This window comes from Bison bison, unplaced genomic scaffold (genome assembly GCF_000754665.1).
Source record: "Bison bison bison isolate TAMUID 2011002044 unplaced genomic scaffold, Bison_UMD1.0 scf7180017864495, whole genome shotgun sequence".
Taxonomy (NCBI): Eukaryota; Metazoa; Chordata; class Mammalia; order Artiodactyla; family Bovidae; genus Bison; species Bison bison.
Genome location: NW_011495054.1, coordinates 11,094,759 through 11,117,593, shown reverse-complemented (window position 1 = coordinate 11,117,593; position 22,835 = coordinate 11,094,759). Strand labels below are relative to the sequence as shown.

At 37.9% G+C, this 22,835-nt stretch overlaps 1 protein-coding gene across 1 annotated transcript in view; it reads left to right on the top strand.

Annotated features, from left to right (window-relative positions):
* The window catches only part of TTC28 (tetratricopeptide repeat domain 28), a 582,431-nt gene that overhangs the window by 297,778 nt on the left and 261,818 nt on the right, over window positions 1-22,835 (top strand). Inside the window, exons 5-7 of the mRNA XM_010828858.1 lie at window positions 3,007-3,154; window positions 11,511-11,783; window positions 12,700-12,830. Coding sequence (XP_010827160.1) covers window positions 3,007-3,154; window positions 11,511-11,783; window positions 12,700-12,830 — 552 coding nt within the window. The remainder of the gene's footprint in view (window positions 1-3,006; window positions 3,155-11,510; window positions 11,784-12,699; window positions 12,831-22,835) is intronic.

Sequence of the window (22,835 nt, the reverse complement as noted above, 5' to 3'; positions counted from 1 at the left end):
TCGGGGGGTTCAGATTTTGTCTGGGAGCCTTACAGCAGTGAGTTTCCCAGTTGCTAACAGTCTTACGTGGAGCAAGAGGGAGGAGGGAATAAAGCAGTGACAGGAATTGAATGCTGTTATATTGAATAATGAAATGTTTGAAATATTTATTTGGCTCTCCTTATGTTCTGTTAGTCTGTAATTATATATTCTTGTTTTCCTCATTAATTAATAATCAAAATAGCTTACTTTATTAAGTATTTACTCTATGTCAGGCACTGTGCTGACAACTCTACGCTTTTAATAGAAAATATTGTGACGTTGGGTTGGGGATTCTGGAAGGACATAAGGAAGGATCAAGGGAGATCTTTGAGCCTTCTCACCTTTACCTCTTTTCAAAATCTTCTAAGGAAGGGAAACCGAGACTCTGGGCAGCATGATCGAGTCATACCTTTCCTCATCTAGTTTCTGAGTGTCCTAAGAAAGCATAACATGTATGTGTTGTGCTGTGCTTAGCTGCCTGGTCATGTCCGACTCTTTGCGACCCCATGGACTGTGGCCCACCAGGCTCTTCTGTCCATGGGAATTCTCCAGGCAAGAATACTGGAGTGGATTGCAATGTATTCCTCCAGGGGATCTTCCCAACCCAGGGATCCAACCCAGGTCTCCCGCATTGCAGGCAGTTCTTTACTGTCTGTGCCACCAGGGAAGCCCAAGAATACTGGAGTCGGTAGCCTATCCATTCTCCGGGGGCCTTCCAGAGCCAGGAATTGAATCAGGGTCTGTTGCATTGCAGGTGGATTCTTTACCAGCTGAGTTCCCAGGGAAACAACTCCTTTGTTTATTTGATGTCATAACTTTTCCATTAACATTGAACCCACTAAGGAGTATATACATCATACTTTTCTGAGACTTCATTTGGGAGATAGGAAAATCAGTTATTTTCTCAGTGAAATAATGAATGATATGCTTTGATTTAAACAGATAAAAAATTATCAAAATTCATTGAGACTAATTAAATTTTTTGTTTTTTCTCTAGTTTGAAATTTAATTGACTTATAGCACTATGTTAATAGTTTAAGATATATAGCATAATGATTTGACTTACATATATTGTGAAATGATTATCACAATAGATTTTTGTATTTCTTAAAATATATACCTGAAATCATTAGCCACAGACTTATTTGGTCTCTCTTCATAAATAATAGTTTATAAATATTTCATGTATGTATTTACATATACGTGTGTGCTGTGCTGTGCTAAGTTGCTTCAGTTCTGTGCGGCCTCATGGACTGTAGTCTGCCAGGCTCCTCTGTCCATGGGATTCTCCAGGCAAGAATACTGGAGTGGGTTGTGATGCCCTCCTCCAGGGGATCTTCATGACCTAGGGATCAAATCCCTATCTCTTTCATCTCCTGCATTGGCAGGCAGGTTCTTTACTACTAGCGCTGCCTGGGAAGCCCATATATACATACACACACATATATAAATTTTTAAATTTAGCTTTAATGTAGCATTTCTAGAATTATATAACTATAGTTATTTTTAGTTGGAATGTGGTACATGTTGCCTCTTGGATTATAGAAATTACCTAAAATGTTAGATGAAAAGGGTAGTAAAAAATGTGTACAAACACATTAAAGATTAAAAAGTGACTGAGTCCACTGAAAGGAAGTGATCTTATGAATTAGTGATGATAGTGCATTTACAGGTTATTGTCTTACTGGAGTCTGAGTTTTAACAGCTGCTGGTAGTTTAAACTAATAGAAGTCTGAATAGACCATAATAATTTGAGTATTCATTCTGTTTATGGATTGTTTCTTAATAGAAACACTGAATAGTATTGCTTATCTTAAATTACCTCAAAGCATAGTTGTAAAAATGAAATAAGGTAAGTAATTATGTTTTATAAACATGAAAGGTGCTCTCTCATAGTGTGTGTACATAATATAAAATTATAAAATTATGTATTACATTTGAATAGTAGTTTTAGAAGTTGTTTGAAACTTCATTTAGAGCCCATAAATACAATTTGTTGCAATTGAAAAGGATATTGGACGAAAAAGTTACATTTGTGTTTCAAGCGTAGAGTATTGTGAAAGTATTTAAATAGGCCAAGTATTTTGGAAGCAGATGTCATATAAGCAATGAATGCATTAATAATATGTCAGTTTTATGTGTTATTTAATCAGGTTCAAAGTCCTTTGCTGGTTATATACTTGTAACACTTTGATCATTTACTTGATTTTACTCTGTGTTCGAAAATAAACTATAAGTTCTTACGATCATTATGAAGTTTAAATATTTTATTAATTTTCTGGCCCTTTCTGTAATTAGCTGGAAGGAGGAATGTTTTCTTATATTCACAGTTGATAATACCAGTTTTTAAACTAATCCAATTAAACGATGCAAACAACAGCAATCTTATTTTGTTTCTAAGCAAAGCACATTTATTTTAAATGATGGTTTTAAAATACTATGTCTGAAACACCACATTAAATGTAGCCATGTTGTGTTACTCATTATTACAATTATCTTAATACTCATCACATGCTGATATATATTCCTTTAATTAATGAGGAGAAAACAAAATAAGTGAAATTGGAGTGTCTCTCATTTGTCTTGCACTGTACCAGATACTTTGGTAAGATGTAAAGAAATCTCCAAACCCCTGTTCTTGAAGAGCTTATGCTATTAAATTGGGATAAAAGGTTTTTAAAATCATCAAAAAAAAAGGTAAAATATTATATACTATGTGAATAAGTACCAAAGAATGTGATAAAATTAATATGTTCTAGAAGTGAAAAAATGAAAGTTTTAAATATAATTTTCCTGAAAGAAGTACGCTTACATTTTATGATGTTCAGAGAAGTCAAATTTGATTACAAACTCTTTACTAGGTTTCTGAACTGAGATCACATCAATCTTAGTTCTGCCGACCTGTTGTTTTAGTTAAGAATCCTCCTCAGCCTGGTGGAGCCTAGTGTATAAGTAATATATGCATTATCTTTTATTTATTTCCAGGCATACTTCCGACAGGGTGTTGCCCTCCAGTACCTCGGACGTCATGCCGATGCCCTGGCAGCCTTTGCATCTGGGTTGGCTCAGGACCCCAAGAGTCTCCAGCTTCTGGTGGGGATGGTAGAAGCAGCCATGAAATCTCCCATGAGAGGTAAATATGATAAAAGTATTTGGTCCAACACTAATTTAAGTCAGAACATTTCTAATCTTTGAAGATTTTTGACTCAGGCATTGAGAATTGATAGGTTATCACGTTAGCTAAGGTTGTATATTTTAGACAGAGGACAATTGGAAATCACTGTCAATAGCTGATGTTATGAGGCACAGAGGGACGGTGGTAAGGCCATTTGTCTGGAACTTTGTGGACCTAGATTATATTTTGAATTTTTCATTAACTAACTCTACAGCTTCTCTGGATTTTAGGGTTATGTAAAGAATCCTTATGTTTTTTGTAGTTGTCAGATTCTATACCTCTAAAACAAAACACCTCTAGCAGTAAATTGATCTGCTCAGGTGGACCAATATGCCATCTGGAAATAAACAAATGAGAGAAGACATTAGACATTTCTTAAGAGGAAATATGGATCTAACTGTAGGCTTTGTCTAACATTTTTCAGAAGAATATTAAAAGATTATGTTGAATTAAAAGGAAAGAGAAAAATAAGTAGATATGTGGTTTTTACCTGTATTACTTCTGTGTTATATCAATTGGTATTCTGGAACAATAGATTGAAAATAGTACTCTGAAGGTTGGAGTTGTTCTAAGGCTCAGATCAGATTGACTTCTGTTTGAGGAACATAGATTTTTGTGGAAAGAATTCTTGGGAGGATTGGGCTAAAAGTGTACATCTTTGTGGAATGATGGAGACACTAAGGCAGGTTGATGCTAATGATGTCCCACACTAACTAGATGATGTCAAGCAGAACTCTGTTTTTGTCTCTGACATGGTATATTTTTGAGTGAACCTAAAAACGTGGATGGCAGTATCATTAGGTAATTTATTTAATTTTGAAAATATTTGCAGCATTAGATAATTTTAATATACTGGCTAGTTTGATACTTGGCTCAAAATATTTATGTGCTAAGTAAAAGTTTGATGAACTAAATGGTACTCATATGGTTTCTGAGGAATTCATAGCTATAAAAAATACTTTCCTGAAAGCAAAGATTTCATGTTTTAGAAAAAAAGTGGTAAGGAAACCTCTCTTCTTGCGATTTTATAACCCCATACAAAGCTGAGTCTTTGTTGCAGGAGCCTAATGGCTTCTCCCACTGGGGGACCTGCTGTTAATAAACTCTGACTTAGAGCAGACGCACTTTGGAGTGCCAGGAGTGGGAAGGGAGGGAGGGGAGATGGACAGCAACAACGAAAATCAATCTCTCTCTCTTCTTTCTGTTTTTCTAGTATTTTCTCATTCTCTCCCTGTATTCCTCTACATAGATAATTTTTTATTTAGTTCATGATATTCCTTTATTGTGAAGTATTTCTGCTACTACCTTTAGAACACTGGAGTGAATGTGTTGAGATCAGCAGAATCATACTTACCAGTTTGCCTTTGAAGCAAATCTATTTATTTAGATAAATGTAAAAAAATCTTCTCTGCACTGCAAGAATTAGCTCAGTGCTACTGTCCCCCTTAGGGTTTTCTATGCTGTGTTCTTTCCCATCTTACAGAGTGACCTAAGGGTGACCCTGGAGAAAGCTGCATCTTACAGGTGCCTGGAGCACTTCAATATTTTCTTCTTTATCCTTAAAATGACTTATGTCATTTATTTTTGGCATTGCCTTTACCACTGTATCTATTCCAGGTGGGCTTTTCTTATCAACATTGTATAGAAAGACTGTTGGTTTACACAGTATTGTTCTGTTTATCATTGCACATCTTAATGACCTCTCTTTTTGTCATATGGTTATAATTCACAAAATCTGTCATTATTTGCTGCCCATGTTTTGCCCACTGTTTATTTTAATCTCCTGCGGTGTTCTCAGTTTTTGCCATTGTTGAGTAGCTGTGCGGTCCAGGATGCTTTACGTGTAGGTCTGATCTGTGTGTCCATTATTTTTATTTTGAAATGAATCTGAAATGCAACATGGAGACTCCCTTGTCCAAGTGCTTCTGTAAGCAAACAAAGCTACCCCTATGTGCATAGCACTCTTGTCATTTGGCCTTTGGGGGAAGTTTCAAGGTTTTTTTTTTTTTAAAGCTAGGGATAATATACCCTTGTTCCCAATAACTACATTCTATTAATCCACAATGAAACTTCCTTGATTTTTTAAAATGTTGTTCCCTATTTTGGTAATTACATTGTCTTTTTTACTTTATTTTTGTGGTTTCATTCATGCTTACCAACCAGATATCAGATGATCTACTTTTCTTGTAAATATATTTATATCACTGTATGTAATGTATTTCCCTTAAATCATTTATGAAAATACACAAATATAAGTATTAATATAAAGTGAGACTTTTTCATGACTCTCAAATTGTCCTTTTACTATTTTCCATTTTTCTTTTTTAGATCATCTTGCAGCAATTTCAGTTCATTATATCTTATAAATGTTTATGCAGATTTGGATGGTGTTGCATAGTCCTGCTGCCAACCACAGATTTAATAATACAATTACAAAGTGAGATTGAGTTTACCTTTATTTGTTCCTCTAAAGACAGCAGGGCTGCTTCTTGCTGAGGGTTCTCTTGTGTATATTTTCTCCCCTCTTGTTAATTTGGTAATCTAAAGACTATTACATTTATGGGCTATCACCTGTCGTGGTGTTTCTTTCAGCTCCAGAGGATCCAGGAAGCTGATTTTTATGACGTACTGGTGGAAAATGGCTTGAATGTATATAAGCTTTTCTCTCATAGTCATATTTGGGGTCACCTTTTATTTACCTGATTGTCCACCCTTGATAACTCTTTTTGTCTCATTTTCTTTTAGAAGGTGGTCACTTTTCATAGATGGCCTGTTTTTGAAATGTTGAAAAGAAAACAGAACTGACTTCTCCTGAAAAGACTGGGACTCTGATCCCAGCACTGCCATCTGCTATCCTATTGACCGGGCAAGGTTCTTCCTTTGCCTGCCCCTCGGTTGGTATCTGTAAAAGGGGCGTGGTAACGAGTAGCTCGTACTGTTGATTTGAGAATCAAGCCATGGCACTTAAAGGCAGGCCCCTGTGGGACACCTGTGCCCTGCGGTGCGGTGCGCCGCTTCTCTTGGGGAGAGAAGTCGCGGTGGTGATGAGCTTCCTCTTGTCTTTGTGCTGTGGATGTGGAACAAACACTGCACAGCACACATGACCCTCTTGCTAAGCACTCGGTTCCTGGAAAACTGCCTTTTGCCTGAGTCTTAGTATATTTTTATCTAAAAGGTCTGGGAAAACCTAAAGTGCTCCTTGATTCTTTTGCTTTGTCCTCTGTGAAGCAGTAGAACCCAGTGTCCTGGCTACCTTAAAGAAGTGTGCCAAGACTTAATCTTTAAGATGAATTTTCCTTACTTTACTTTCCACTCACTCTGACTACCATGTCTTCTGCCTTATTTCTTTAGAAGGTCTTTGAATCCTTTTGGAATGAAGTAGCATATAAATAAATCCATATGTGAACCCAGAAAAATATGAAATGACTTAGCTAAACGTGTCAGTTTTTTTTTTTTTTTTTCTTTTTCTTTTTCTTTTTTTGAGCAGGGTTAAGTTTTCCTTTTAGTATGAACCAAAGCTTTTTTTTTTTTTTCCAATTGTGGTAAAATGTACATAACATCAAATTGACCATTTTTAGTTGTGCAGTTATGTGGTGTTAAGTATACTCACAGGTTGTGCAGCCAGCCCTTCATCTGTCTCCAGATTTTCATCCTCCCCGATTGACACTTTGTACCTGTTTAAACAATAACTCCTCATCCCTCCTCCCCCCACCCCAGCTCCTGGTGACTACCAAGGTGCCTCCCGTAAGTGGAATCACACAGTATTTATCCTTTTTGTGACATGCCTGGTGATCTTTAACTTAGTTTCCTCTATAAGGAATTTGCTTAAGAAAAGATAGAAATTAAAATTAAGTTAATATTATGAACCTTACCTCTACACTTTGTTTACGGCAATACTTTGCTCTCATTACACTTCGCTTGCCTTCTTATGTGTTAGCAGTTGCTGTTCTCTCTGGATCCCTGTTCTGGAGATTCATTCCAAAATTGCTTTTCCCCAGTCTTCTGAATTTGCAGTTCAGTGTTATATTGTATCCAATAGTAATTGGTAGTGATATCACTAGGTTTTTAGGAAAGTTGAAGCCTTCTTAGTCATATATGGTAATGAAATGTTATAAGGATAAAATGGAAGGCTCCAGAATGTCTTCTTAGTACCTGGGACAGATTGAAGTCTGCACAATTTCAGTTACCTTAAGAATGATTCATAGGAGACAGTCAGTAGAATATCATCACTTTGGAATAAGGCATTGCACCTATTAATACATTTATTCCTCAATTCTGTAGATTTTAAAATTCTAAATATGTCTTAAATTTATCTCTTGTTTTCCATCTGTTTTGTCATTGCAAATATAGGACTTTTCCTCCAACTGACTTTCCAGGCTTCTTTCCAGTCCCTGCTTTTGCTTTCCTTCCAGAATGAATTTTCTACAATGTAAATGTGATCTGTCATTCTCTTATTCATAATTCTACATTTTCCTTTTTGCCTGCAGGATAAAGGCCAGCTGCTTTAGTATAAAAGATCTTACTTCTTTTATTATCATCACTAAGATACTCCCACCTAAAACTACCTGCAGTTCCTGGAAAACACTGGTTTCTCGTAGCTCCAGTTTCTGTTCAGACATCACTACCTCCAGAAGGCATTCTCAGACCTACCTGGGACCTGCCTACCTTTCTCCTCAGGGGTCCCATAGCATATCCTACCAGTTCTGAGAAATCTGGATTGAAAGTTGTATCATTATTTTACATAGTATTAAGAAAATCAACTCCAGATGGCTCAGACAGTAAAGTATCTGCTTGCAATGTGGGAGACCTGGGGTTGATCCCTTTGTCAGGAAGATCCCCTGGAGAAGAGCATGGCAACCCACTCCAGTATTCTTGCCTGGAGAATCCCATGAACAGAGGAGCCTGGTGGACTATATAGTCCATGTGATCGCAGAGTCAGACACGGCTGAGCGACTAACACTTCACTTTTACTTTTAGACATAGAGATGGACTTCCCTGGTGGCTCAAATGGTAAAGAATTTGCCTGCAATGCAGGAGACCTGAGTTCGATCCCTGGGTTGGGACGATCCCCTGGAGGCGGGCATGGCAACCCACTCTGTTATTCTTGCCTGGAGAATCCCCAGGGACAGAGAAGCCCCGTGGGCTACAGTTCATGGGGTCACAAAGAGTCGAACAGATTGACCAACTAAGCACAGCACAGATATAGAAATAACCAGCCATTGTAAGGCACCATTGAGTTCATGGATTGTCGCTGTTGTTTATTCGCTTCAATCATGTCTGACTCTTCGTGACCCTGTGGACTGTAGCCTGCCAGGCTCCTCTGTCCATGGGATTTCCCAGGCAAGAATATTGGAGTAGATTATTAATTCCTTCTCCAGGGGATCTTCTCTACCCAGGGATTGAACCCACATCTCCTGCATTGGCAGGCAGATTCTATACCATTGAGCTACTAAGGAACTGCGAGTTCATGGATAATAAATCTCAAATTCACAGATGTTAATAGGTGAATAAATATGCAGTACTGATGAAATAAATATAGCATATCTTTTAACTGGGTATGATTATTTGCCTGTTACTAGCTTCTATTTAATACTACGTTCCTTCAGGTTTTTCAAGTGTGAGGAAATAAGACTTGGTTTATCTTAAATTCTTAAAGCCTTTACATTTTGAAAGCACATAACTATAGTGTTCAGTGATTGTTGCAAAGTACTTTTACATTCTTATGAAGTTGTTTTGACATTGGATATTTTATGTATTTTGCATAATTTCTGTAAAGAAACATATCTTTACAGGCTGCCAAATCTCTGTTCCATCTAGCCTGAGAAAAGCACACAATTAGTCCTTTTGCTAACAGCCTAAGTTTATTGTAGAATAGGAATTAGAATTGTAGAATAGTAGAGTTGGGATGAAACCTTATAGATCACCTAATCCAGCCTATACAGCTGTTTTTTTTTTTTTTTAATCTTTATTGAATTTGCTATATCATTGCTTTTGTTTTATGTTTTGGTTTTTTGGCTGCAAGGCATTTGGAATCTTAGCTCCCTGACCAGGGATTGAACCCACATCCCCTTCCCAGTAGCCTCTCAGTACCTTTCTTCTCCACTTAAAATCAGCTCTAATTGATTTCTTGTGTGAACAACTAAGACTGTTGTGTGGTATGGTATCAGAGAGCCTGAACCTGAATCCTGCAGTGGGTTCTTGGCATGGCTGTGTCCCAAGCTGTCTGCCCTTGCATGCACTTAAGTACTCAGATTCTTCATTTCTAAAATAAAAGGTGGTTTCAAGTTCTTTTCAGCTCTAAAATTGTTATTTTTGCTCCTGCTGATTGGCCAGTGGTGTGCTAATACGCTCATCACTGGCTGCCAAGTCCAGCAGGTACCACCAAAATTCTGCTCCCAGTTGTTTGAGTATGGCGTTGTTGTTTTCCTGTTCCAGCAATTCCTGGGTTCTTTGCCTGTGTTTAACCCTGTTGGTTCGCAAGTGTTTACTGGTATTGTGCGCTGCTTGCATCTTGACAGGTGTAAAAATGTTCTTTGTTCTCTGTTTAGTGATCTGATTGAAGGGAAAAAAATGCTCTAGGCACCAGTAGGTTTCGAGGTTTCCGTGGTAATGTTGATTCAGACGAGAGCTCCTTAGTGAGTGGAGATTTGAAGTCATAAATTACATTTTAATGCAGTACTGTTGGCCAAGAGATTCACAATTTAAAGAGACCAACCTTTTAATAGTTTTTTTTTTTTTTTTTTAACATAGGCACAGTGGAATAACTAAGAAACAGTTTTTCAGGGAAACTAACAACTTAAGTGTTGTAAGTGCTGCCTCACTGTAGGGTTATAGTCATTAGCTCTGCGATTGTCTTTGGAAAAAAGAAAAGAGGAAGAAGGAGCTTAAAGGTCATCCACTTTGAAACCTAGCTTCGGATGGAAAGAATCTCCTTGTGGCTTTCTGACCCCCAATCTATGTCCTTTCCACCATATGAAAATAAAAAAGCTAAACATTACTTTGTCTTTCATCTTACCTTAGTAAACTCAGATGATTTCTTGATGGTTTCATTTGTCACCACAACAGAAATTGATAGTACTTTTTTATATGGTCATGCTAGTCTCAGGAACAGCAGGGTACACTGGGTTGTCCGTGAAGATGATGGCTATTTGTTGAGAGAGCTGCTTTTGTATCTTCTAGGGAAAAAGGTGGAAAGAGTTTATTAATCAGTCATTCAGATTCAGGTTTAACAAACATTTCATTCATTGAATGCCAGATGTGTTAGGAGCTTTCACCTATATAGAAATGGTTTATAATAAAGTATTAAACAGTCCTATAATGGTCTTCAGATTTAGCTGGGAAAATATTTTAAAAATTAACACACGTGAAGCATCTCTAAAAAGGTTAAGGGCCAAACTGCAATACTAACTATAAAAATAAATCAGAAGTTTAGATCCAAGGATTAATGTGAGCTGGAGGACCTGGGGATAGTACAGGCATACCTCATATTACTGCATTTCACTTTATTGTGCTTCACAGATATTGTTTCTTTTTCTTTTTTTTTTTAAACAAATGGAAGGTCTGCGTCAACCCTCCTTCAAGTGAGTCTATTGATGCCATTTTTCCAACAGCATTTGCTCACTTCATGTCTCTGTGTCACATTTTGACAATTCTTGCAATATTTCAAACTTTTTCATTATTATTGTATTTGTTCTGGTGGTCTGTGATCTGTTAATTTTGATGTTGCTATTGGATCACTGAAGGCTCAAGATGATGGTTAGCATTTTTTTTAGCAATAAAGTATTTTTAATTCATGGGATTTTTTAGACACAGTGCCATTGCACACCTAATAGGTGACAGTATAGTGTGGACATAACTTTGATACGCATGGAAGCCAAACACTGTGTGCGATGTGGTTTATTGTGACATTTGCTCTATTGCAGTGGTCTGGAGGCAGACCCACAGCATCTCTGAGGTCTGCTTGGATATGTAGCAGTGGGACTTGAGTGATGTACCTGTGGTACTTTGAGAGGGCAGCAGGTCAGAGAAGAGAGAACTATTCAGGGAAAGTGATGGGTCCTAATCAAAGAAAGACCAGCAGAGAGGAAGAGTGTGGCGTACGCCTGGAGATTGAAGTAAGGAAGTTGCTGGACTGACCTTGGTGTTATCCAGTCATGTGAAGTGACAGTGAGGCTGTAGCTGGATAAAAAGCTTGAAGAGTTTGTACCTGAAATGGACCATAGGAAGTTTGAGAAACCGTTGTTTCTAGTGCGTATTAGAAAGGGTTGTTTTGTGTATTCTCCTACATTCTCTGTTTTCTTTTGTTTTTCTTCAGACTCCCTCGAACCCACTTATCAGCAGCTTCAGAAAATGAAACTGGACAAGAGCCCCTTTGTGGTTGTCTCTGTGGTTGGACAGGAGCTCCTGACAGCTGGCCATCACGGGGCCTCTGTGGTTGTCTTAGAAGCCGCTCTGAAGATTGGCACCTGCAGCCTCAAGCTGAGAGGTTCCGTTTTCTCTGCACTGAGCAGTGCTTACTGGTCTCTCGGGAACACAGAGAAGAGCACTGGATACATGCAGCAGGACTTGGATGTAGCCAAGACCTTAGGTAGAGTTATGTTTTTCTCCTTTATTTGAGCGCAGAAAGGAAATGAAGAAAACGGATTAACCTGACATGAATGGGATTGAAATGTGCAATGAAAACATGTGCAGTGAAAAGTGATTCTACCTCTAGAACATTCCGTGTTTTAGAGTACTCAAGTCTTCAGGGCTTTACATTTAACAAGATATCAGTGTTCCAAAAGGACAAAAGATATGGATGAACATGCACATTGCCTTCTCAGATATATGGGCTCACTGATTTAATATCTCAAATGGTAGTATTTGTGGGATCTTTCACTTAAATTTACATTTTTGCCTACAAGAATGTGCCATCATTTTGTTGGAGTAGACAGTGCAGAGCAGTGGTTTAGAGTGTGAACTGAGGAACCAAGCTGCTGAGTTTAGAATCTTGACTCTGCTACTTACTGGCTGTGTGACTTTTGGCAAGTTGCCCAACCTCTCTGTGCTGCCGTTTCCTCATTTAAAAAAAAAAAGTGGTTTATGATAATCATCACATTTGATTATTTAAGGACTTGGAAGATTGCAGTAAGAGAAGAGATGTGGTGAGTCTACTGTTGACATACTTGTAAAAAAGCAACATATAATAGGTTTGGAGTCAAGTGACTGAACCAACCAACAAGATCATGGTTGTTCAGAACCAAGGCAATGACCTCTCATTTCCAGGAAACTTATGTCCCTGGCTGCAGTTATGTGTTATAACATCAATAACGGTTGTTCAGAAGTTTAACTTCTAGGACCATAACTTCCCACATGGAGTCTTTTAGAGGAAGAAAAAAAAAAAAGGCAAATGAAATTTTAACTAGTAAACCTGTGGCTTTCAAATTAAGATGGCCTTTATATATTATAAATAATGCTGTAACTTAGAGAAATATTCTCTTTTTTTTTTTTTAAACCCAATTCAGGTGACCAGACAGGAGAATGCCGAGCTCATGGGAACCTGGGCTCTGCATTCTTCTCCAAAGGAAATTACCGGGAGGCTCTCACTAACCACAGGCATCAGTTGGTGCTTGCCATGAAACTCAAGGATCGAGAGGTAGGAAGTTTACCTGAAGACCAAAACCAGTTTGTTTGAAACATGAGATATTTTTCTTTTTTGATGCTCAAAATGTTTTAATTATCTTAATATATTACTTTCAGAAGTTGATAATCATTGCTTCTAGCTTTCATCAACAAAGAGGTGCTGGACATCTGTCACATACAGGGCTTGGGGATATGGAGATAAATGAGACTTGGCTTCTGACCTCAGGATCTAGTAGCTTGTCAGGTGCAGTGTGCTTATGCTCTTCACATGTGCTGTGGATATGTGTAAAACTAGCCAAAAGCTGTATCAGTATGATATATCCATTAAATTAAGGAAGCACACACTATGCTTTGTCAGGGATGGAGTAGTATTGCTACGAATCCTTCACACTGTTTCTTTGGTGGATTTTAACTCTGGTGATAGAGACATATTCAGTCTCATCAAGAGAGCTGAATTGTAATGACAGAGAAATATCACCTTAGTCTTTTCTAGATAAATGAAATGTAAAATTCTTAGAGACTTGATGTCTAGTAGATGCTCATGATGGTCCCTGCAGAGTGGAAAGAGGGTGGGGTTTGGCGGGAGACAGACCCAGATTTGACTGCCTGCTCCAATTCATCCTGGCTTGGGAATTTTGGGGAAGTTGTTGTTTAACTTCTCTTTGCCTCTTATTTCTCATTCAGAAAATGATGATTCCATTCATTCTGTACACAGTTGTGATAGGATTATAAATAATATATGTAAAGTACCTAACATGGTACCTGGAATTCCATAAATGGTAATAGTAATATAATATTATAAATGAGAAAGAGAAGGTTAATAGCTGAGGCAACAATAAATTTATGAATTAATCTATATGGTGGGAAATAAGTTCAGTTACATTTGTATCTTAGAATTTCACTGTAGGACATTATGGAGATTAATTATATTATTTAAATGACCCAGGATCTTCATTTCTCTAGAACACAGTCAGGTATTAGAAAGGAATGGTAAAGAAAAAAGCCTTTACTTCAGTGGCATGCTCGAGTCTCCCCTTGGGAATGCTGGACTTCTACAAAGTCTCTCTCATCCATGAGTGTCAGATAAAAGCCTTGGAAAGCTACCAAGGGCTGTGACGTTCTGGCAGTTTTATTCCCAAGAGAGTTGCCTACACACTTTTCTCTCTGCCTATTTACTCTTAGTTTACAAGTAATCCTTATAAGCCAGATGATCTGATTTCTTGATGTTAAAAGGATGAAAAACAGGGCTCAGCTTTCTAGAGACAAATATACTGATAGCATTAAGAAGTTAAGGCAGGTTTAAAAACTAAAATAGCATAGGTATCTAGATAGGGCCATTTAGTGTAGGGACAGATAGCTGTAAGTATGTCAAGAGCTGGGTTTATACCCTGTTTTCCTAACCTTTGAGGTGTATATGTTAGCCAAATTACTGGATAGATTAGAAAGACTTTTAATTAGGGGCAGAGGGTTGTGATAGGTATTAAAAAAGGAAAGCATCCTAATTCACTGCCAAGATTCTGTCCTTCCAGAGGAGGCAGGAAGTGATACAGACTTGAGGAAACTCTGTGAAACAGGCAGAACTCAAGCTGGCCTCTGAGAGAGATGTAGAAATTGGCATATGAGGTCTAAAACAGGTATTTTCCACCATTCTATTATATATATCATGTATATAGTCACAGATTCTTGGTTTTTAAAATATGTAATATATATTAGTTATATCTAATTACATAAATATTATACATGAAAATATTTTCCTCTTAATGTTAAACATTTCTTCATTTTATTAAATGGTCTTCATTTTATTAAATGAAGGTCTTTTATCATCATGCATTTAATCTATCTCCCTACTGTTATACAGGCTTCCCAGGTGGTACTAGTGGTATAGAACCCACCTGCCAATGCAGGAGACATAAAAGACACGGGTTCAAGCCCTGTGTCGGGAAGATTCCCTGGAGGGCATGGCAGCCCACTCCCGTATTCTCCTCTGGACAGAGGAGCCTGATGGGCTACAGTACAGTCCATCGGATTGCAAAGAGTCAGACATGACTGAAGTGATCGCACACACGCACTGTTACACGTTTAGTTTGTTTCAAATTTTTTGGTATTGTAAAATCCAGAAAAACATGTTTGTAGATCAGTCTTTGAACATATCTTTCATTATTTCCTTTGGTTAAATGGACTTAGAACATTAAGACTTCTGATATGGATTGCTAAATTCCTCTCAGAAGGGCTGTGTCTATTTCAGTTCTACAAACAGTGGATAAAAGCTAACAATAGGCATTATTGTTAAAACTAAAAGGTCAGCTTGGTGTTTAAAAGTGGTATGTTATTATTTTGATTTACATTTCTATGCTTGCTATTGGGTTGACTATTTAAAAATTTTCTTTTATAAAGATTTTTAATTTTCAAACTATTTTCTGTTGCAATATTGGTTATTTTATATTGATGTGATTTTGGACATTGCTGTGTCATTCTACTGACCTGTTGGGCAATTTGTGTTCTAGTTTTATTTACTCTTGCTCTATATTTTTCATATACTACAAATCCCATATCATCATTATTATTCTTAATGTCTAGGATATTCTTGTCTCTCCCTCTCCCACCAAATGAATTTTAAAATCATTTTGTCAAATTTTGGAGACTCTCCTATTGTGGTATTTACTGAAACTTTATTAAATTTACATGTTATGGATAACTTGATGTAGTTAATAGTTGATCTTCTATTTAAGAGCCTGGTCTATTCTGTCATTTACTCTTTTATACCCCTCACTGATCTACACTTTTGGAGAGTAGATATTTAATATATACTGTTGGAAATGGGATACTTTTTCATTGTGTCTTTCCTAAAAATTAGTTACTAATGGCATATAGAAAAGGTGTTTACTTTGCAGATTTTATAAGTGACCATGCAAAAATTCTCTCATCATAGCTCATGGTTTTTTGTTGATTTCCTTAGATTTTCTTGTAATGCAGACTTTTTGCAAATAATGACAGTTTTGTGCATTTCTATCCTTATGTTATACCCCTACTTTTTCTTTTCTTTTAGTTATTGCCCTGGTTAGAACTTTGAAAACTCTTCCCCCCAAAGCAATCATACCCTTTGAGTATAAAAAGTTTGGAGGATGTACTTTTGAATGATTATCCTCCTCTAACATTGTGTCTGTGACCTCGAATTGTATCCTGGTTTTTCTTCTGCATTGTTTTGATATTGAAATAAAGTACGGGAAGCTGCCTTTTGAAGCAGAGATTAACCACTTAAATACTATGACTGGTGAGAAAACCAAGCCGCATCTTTCTGCCTCTTACATCTTTGCTATAATACATTTTAGGGTTTTACCAAGTAAGAAGAAGCAGCCTGAAACCACTGTCCACTTACCTTAAAGAGCAGTATGTTTTTCTTTTGTACAACTGTTCTCAGATACTCAATAGGAGAGAGCAGGCACTTTCATTCTAACTAGCCTTCTATCTATGTTAGCAGTTGCAAAATAAATTTCAGGTAGCCACAGAGACCTTCCTGTGAGCTAATTTTAATTGTCAGAAGAGTGCATGAGTTACATTGTTTTAGAAATGTTATTCTCTATTCAGGAAATCTGATATACACATATGCTGATGACTTGGAAGTTTTTGTTTTATTTTTTATCAGTCTGATTTCTCTCCTGGGCTTCATATTTCTTTATCCAAATACATCCTGGACACCCGTCTTCAGTTTAATATGCCCGACTTAGCCCTCGATCAGTGCTGACTTCTGCTGTCACCATTTGTCCTCTTGCCCAAGCCACCTCACTCGCATGTTTGATTTGTTACTGGGTTCTCTTCTTTCTATAAAAGAAATCTCTTTTCTGGTGCCTTCCTTCTGCTATATCATCTTGTCTGGACTGTTGCAGTAGCCTCCTCTCAGAACTTTCTGTACTTTTTAACAGGTGCTCTCCTCCAAGCAAAGAAGAGAAGGTGTCTACTACCTGAATCTGTGATTGTAGCCTGAAGCTACTGCCATAAGAATTTAACTTTTTCAAGTGTGGTGTAGTGGCCAAGAGTGTGAACTTAGTTATTAGACAGACTTGGGATTGAATGTTGGCTTGGCCACTTATTATTATGTCCCTGAAACTCTTCTAAGTGTGATGGACATGTGAGTTGTTTCCAATTTTTGGCTGTTATGGAAAAGCTACTATAAATATATATCTTTAGGTAAACATCAGCACTTAACATCTGTTAAATGTTTGGTCATGCATATGTTCAGGTTTATTAAGATTTTTACCAGTTTTCCAAAGTAGTTGTACCAAGTTTTATCATCAGCAATATAAGGGATTGTTGTGTTAGTCACTCAGTCATGTCCAACTCTTTGTGATCCCATAGACTGTAGCCTGCCAGGCTCTGTCCATGAAATTTTCCATGCAAGTATACTGGAGTAGGTTGCCATTTCCTTACTGAGCCACAGTAAGGATTGAAAAAGCATTATTATGGGTGTTATCATTGTCATGATCATTTAAATGATTCATATGAATGTTGCATATCCTGTATAAGATCAGTTTTTATTGTAGTGTAAAATTGTTTTCCTCCAGATAGTCAGGTAAACTGGACACTGTTAGAAAAAGTATGGTTAGGAGGTCTGCACACCTCTTGTCGCACTGGACTATTTAAGTACTCTAATTTGTGAAATCTGTTTTAACTCTGCCCTGATACTAGTTTCTTCTTTTTCTGAACCATCATTGACAGAGCTCTTTTAGTTACCCTTCTAAAATTCATTTCAGATCAGGTGATTTTCCTGCTTAAAAGCCTTTGACAACTTTTTGTTGCCTTTAAAATAAAGTCCAAATTCCTCCATAATCTTCTTCTTTAACTTTTCTTCAACTGCTCTGTGTGTCAGACACCTTATAATCTGTTCATATAAGTCTATTTGCCATACTTTGTTAAAAGTGCCTTATACTTTATCCTCTGTGTGTTTACTTATTATGGTCCCTCTGCATAGAAGATCTTTTCCTTGACTCCTCAGCAATGTTTTCTGTCATCCAGGTTTGTTTGAATTGTCTCTGCTCACTAAAGCTCTTTCTCAGTTTCTGTTTTTTTCTATCCAATATTATACAAATATTGGTGAAGGCCAGTTTACCAATCCTTCTTTCTCTTTTTTTTAATGGTTAGTGCCTTCTGTGTCCTGTTTAAGAAAATGTTTGTGTATCCCAAGGTCGTGAAGCTAGTCTCCTGTAAGGCTTTATTGTTTTACCTTTACATTTTGCTCTGCTGCCACCTGGAGTTTACTTTTGTGTTTGGGTTGGCGCAGGTATCAAACTTCAGTCCCCCCATGTGAATACCCAGTTGCCCCAGCACCGTGTATTCACAGGACTGTGCTGGGTGCCACTTTTGTCAGAGACAAGGTGATGTGTGCTATTGATCTCTTTGTCTGTCTTTATGACAGTAGCATATTACTTAATTACTGTAGCTTGTTATTGACTCTAGAAATTCTTATGGCTTTGTTCTTCAAAACTGTTTTGGCCATTCCAGGTTCTTTACATTCATATATATGTTGGGTGGCTCAAGGGTGAAGAATCTGCCTTCAAGTGTAGGAGACACAGGAGATGCAGATTCAATCCCTGGGTCAGGAAGATCCCTTGGAGGAGGAAATGGCAACCCACTCCAGTATTTTTTCCTGGAAAATTTCATGGACAGAGGAGCCTGGTGGGCTATAGTCCATGGGGTCTCAAAGAGTCCAACACGACTGAGTGATTGAGCATACAGCACATAAATATATAAAACATATATATGTCTTAGAATTAGCTTATAGTCCCCCCTCCCTTCACTCAAACATCCTGCTGAAATTTTGATTGGGGTAGCATTGAATCTATAAATATATTTGAATTTCATAGTCCATGGACATGGTATGTTTCTTCATTTATTAGGTCTTGTAAAATCTCTTCCAGCAATGTTTTATAGTTTTCAATATAGAACTATTGTATATCTTTGTTTAGTTTTATCCTTAGGTTTTCTGTGTGTGTGTGTACATGTATGCATGCACACACCTGGGTGTGTTATTGTAAATGATATTGTTACATTTTATTTTTCCCTGGTCCCCCTTTTTCTAGCTGGATGTTCATTGACCCTTGGAATAAGTATGTTTGTTCAGCCATCCATATTCCCATACTGCTTGGTTTTTTGCTATTGTGTTTTTACCATTACATAAGTAATATATGAGTTATTGATGTAAAAGATTAAAACACAATCCATTCTAGAAGTGATCACTGTTACCAGCTTGAAGTGTATTGTTTAGATCTATGCCATCTGCTTTGGTAGCCACTGATACATGTGGCTGTTGAGCATTTACAATGTGTGTGCTTTTAATTGAGATGTGCCATAAATGCAAAATACACACTGGACTTTGAAGGCTTAGAATGAAAAAAGAGTGCTGAGTATTTCATTACTAAGTCTGCATATTGATGGCAATATAGTGATAATATTTTAGATACATTGAGTTAAATAAAATATGTTATAAAAGTTAATTTTATTTTTCTTTTATCTTTTTCTGTGGTTGCTAGAAAGTTTAAATTATTATGTTTGTATTATACACCATGGCTCTAGCTATTTTCTTTTATGGCTTTGTTTTTCTGGATGGGAATATGATACTGTTTTCCAAATGATTTTTTCACTCAATAGTCTTGAACCTCTTTTCATGTTAGAACATACAGATCAACTGTGTTCTTTTGAACTTCTTTGTAGTATATGTATTATGAATGTGCCATTCATCTGCTGGTGGAATGTTCAGGGAGGTTTGTTTTTCCTTTTACAAACATGTCTGCAGGAGAAAAGACCTTTTACAAGTCTTTTTATACACATTTAGGACGAGAGTAGTGTGTGACAAGTGGGATTGCTGGATCAACAGGTATTATACTTTAAGTTAAAAGAGTTTCCCCAATGATCACTGTAAGGGATATTTTAAACCCATTAGCACATAACATTAATTTTTAGATTTTTTTTCAAATTGTTTGGCAGACTGTAGCCCTTAGTGATACCTCAGTTATGGTGCCTATTGATTATTTGTTTGTAATATGGTCTTCTGACATTATTAACTGGCAGCTTCTGGGGGGAAAGGAGGATAACTTACTTATATTGATTATCTCATTTATTAATTAATTCATTCAAAGCATGCTTACCACGTGATTACTGGGTGCCCAGTGCTATAATGCCTTTGGGTGTAAAGCTGAATCTGCTCTTGCTCCTGCCCTCAAGGAGTGCAAGTCTGGCAGACCTCCTGCAGTGTTCCAGCCCCATACTGGTGAATGCTTGTCGCCTGGAAGAAGAGCACTGAGGGTGTGCAGTGGGTACAGTGTGCTCTCTCTTTGGCTCTTGTAAATGCTGGTCTTTGTTCACTCAGATCTGGAGAGGGAACGTTATGAAGCCCAGGAGATTACTGGGTTTAGGAATATTGATACCTAATATTGATACCTTTACTCATTTTTTTTCTTTGCTGTCAGTAACTAAAATCTAAAATACACATTTAATGAGGATACTTTTTATATTTTCATAATGCTTCCCACATTGCTAAGTCACTTCAGTCGTGTCTGACTCTGTGCGACCCCATAGACAGCAGCCCACCAGGCTCCTCCGTCCCTGGGATTCTCCAGGCAAGAACACTGGAGTGGGTTGCCATTTCCTTCTCCAATGCATAAAAGTGAAAGTGAAGTTGCTCAGTTGTGTCCGACTCTGTGCGACCCCATGGACTGCCGCCTACCAGGCTCCTCTGTCCATGGGATTTTCCAGGCAAGAGTACTGGAGTGGGGTGCCATTGCCTTCTCTGGCCTCCCACATTAAAGATCTTTTAAAATGAAATTTCACTGTTTGTGATTTTGAAAATTAAAGGTAAATCGTAATCCTTATCAGTTTATGACACCTGTGGGTTCACAGGAACAGTTAGTGTCTCCCCAGAGAAACCACTTGACTTTGTGAGAAGATTGAGCCTTCTGGATTTCTTTCAGGATGTAACTACAGGAAATTAATTAGATGATTTTTTATGACATCATCCTGAACAGCACTTTCTCTGAAAACAATGCTGTTTTTCTTGGACCTTTTTGCAGACATTTTCTACACTGTGTATATTAGTATATTAGTAGCCCTAATGTGAGATCCATGCAAAGGTTTGTGGGGCAGGGGGTGGCATGTGTTTGAGAGAGAGAGACAAAGAAGGAATGCAGAGAGGTAATAATTTTACTTTCAGTAGTACAGGAGAGTAGGTTAAAAGGTGAAAAACATTCCATTTTAGCAGAGAGCCATATCCTCAGAGGGAATATTAAGTTCAGGAGGTGAATGCTTGGCAACCTTGCCAGTGGTGTGTTTATCTTACAGGCTTTTGAGAAACAAATAAGAGTGTTAAGCTGTAACTCAGCAAATCACTGAAGACGGTAGGACTTGGAAAGTGGACGTTTGGTGGAGAATGGAGATAAGACATAAATTTCTTGATTGTGCTCTTTGTGTAAATTGGCTCAGTCAGACCTTTGGGGCCTGTAATGAGTTATTAAAAGCTCTTTTTCTCTTGCTGGCAGAATAGTTATTACATCAAAATAAATGGGCACACCCAGTGAATATGTGTGTGTGTGTATGTAACGTATGATGTGTTTGCAAATCTTTGTGCCCTCAGCTTTTCCATTTTTTCTGGCTATAATTTTTTCAAGTTTGATTTATCATAACTCATCCATTATATTTTTGGTTGTCCTCTTCCAGCTATAGCATTTTGCATTCTCCTTCTCTTCAGGGTAGCAGGAGTTTCAGACTAGAATTGGGAGATCTCAGTTTGAGTCCTGGTTTTGCCACCAGCAGCTATGTATCATGGGCGGACCTCTTCTGGAAACTCTTGGTTGCTGGTTTCTGTAAACAGAAAGATCAGATCAGATGACTTTTAGAGTCATATTGCCCAAGGCAGTAGCCATTAGCCACATATGGTTATTTTAAATTAAGTAGAATTAAATAAAGTAGAAGGATCTTTGGTCTGAGTGGAAGGAGAGAGTGGTGGTATCATCTCTGCATCAGTGAGATTGGGCGTGCTCACCTTGACTACATGGCCAGTGGCCTGTTCTTGCAGCACTGTCTATGGGGAGCCACCTCTTCCTGTATCGCAAAAGGTGATAGAATAGGGCAGGGACTAAGATATCAGATCAGATCAGTCACTCAGTCGTGTCCGACTCTTTGCCACCCCATGAATCACAGCACGCCAGGCCTCCCTGTCCATCACCAACTCCCGGAGTTCACTGAGACTCACGTCCAACGAGCCCGTGATGCCATCCAGCCATCTCATCCTCTGTTGTCCCCTTCTCCTCCTGCCCCCAATCCCTCCCAGCATCAGTCTTTTCCAATGAGCCAACTCTTCGCATGAGGTGGTCAAAGTACTGGAGTTTCAGCTTTAGCATCATTCCTTCCAAAGAAATCCCAGGGCTGATCTCCTTCAGAATGGACTGGTTGGATCTCCTTGCAGTCCAAGGGACCCTCAAGAGTCTTCTCCAACACCACAGTTCAAAAGCATCAATTCTTCGGCACTCAGCCTTCTTCACAGTCCAACTCTCACATCCATACATGACCACAGGAAAAACCATAGCCTTGACTAGACGAACCTTTGTTGGCAAAGGAATGTCTCTGCTTTTGAATATGCTATCTAGGTTGGTCATAACTTTCCTTCCAAGGAGTAAGCGTCTTTGAATTTCATGGCCGCAGTCACCATCTGTAGTGATCTTGGAGCCCCAAAAAATAAAGTCTGACACTGTTTCCCCATCTGTTTCCCATGAAGTGATGGGACCAGATGCCATGATCTTCATTTTCTGAATGTTGAGCTTTAAGCCAACTTTTTCACTCTCCTCTTTCACTTTCATCAAGAGGCTCTTTAGTTCCTCTTCACTTTCTGCCATAAGGGTGGTGTCCTCTGCATATCTGAGGTTATTGATATTTCTCCCGGCAATCTTGATTCCAGTTTGTGTTTCTTCCAGTCCAGCGTTTCTCATGTTGTACTCTGCATATAAGTTAAATAAACAGGGTGACAATATACAGC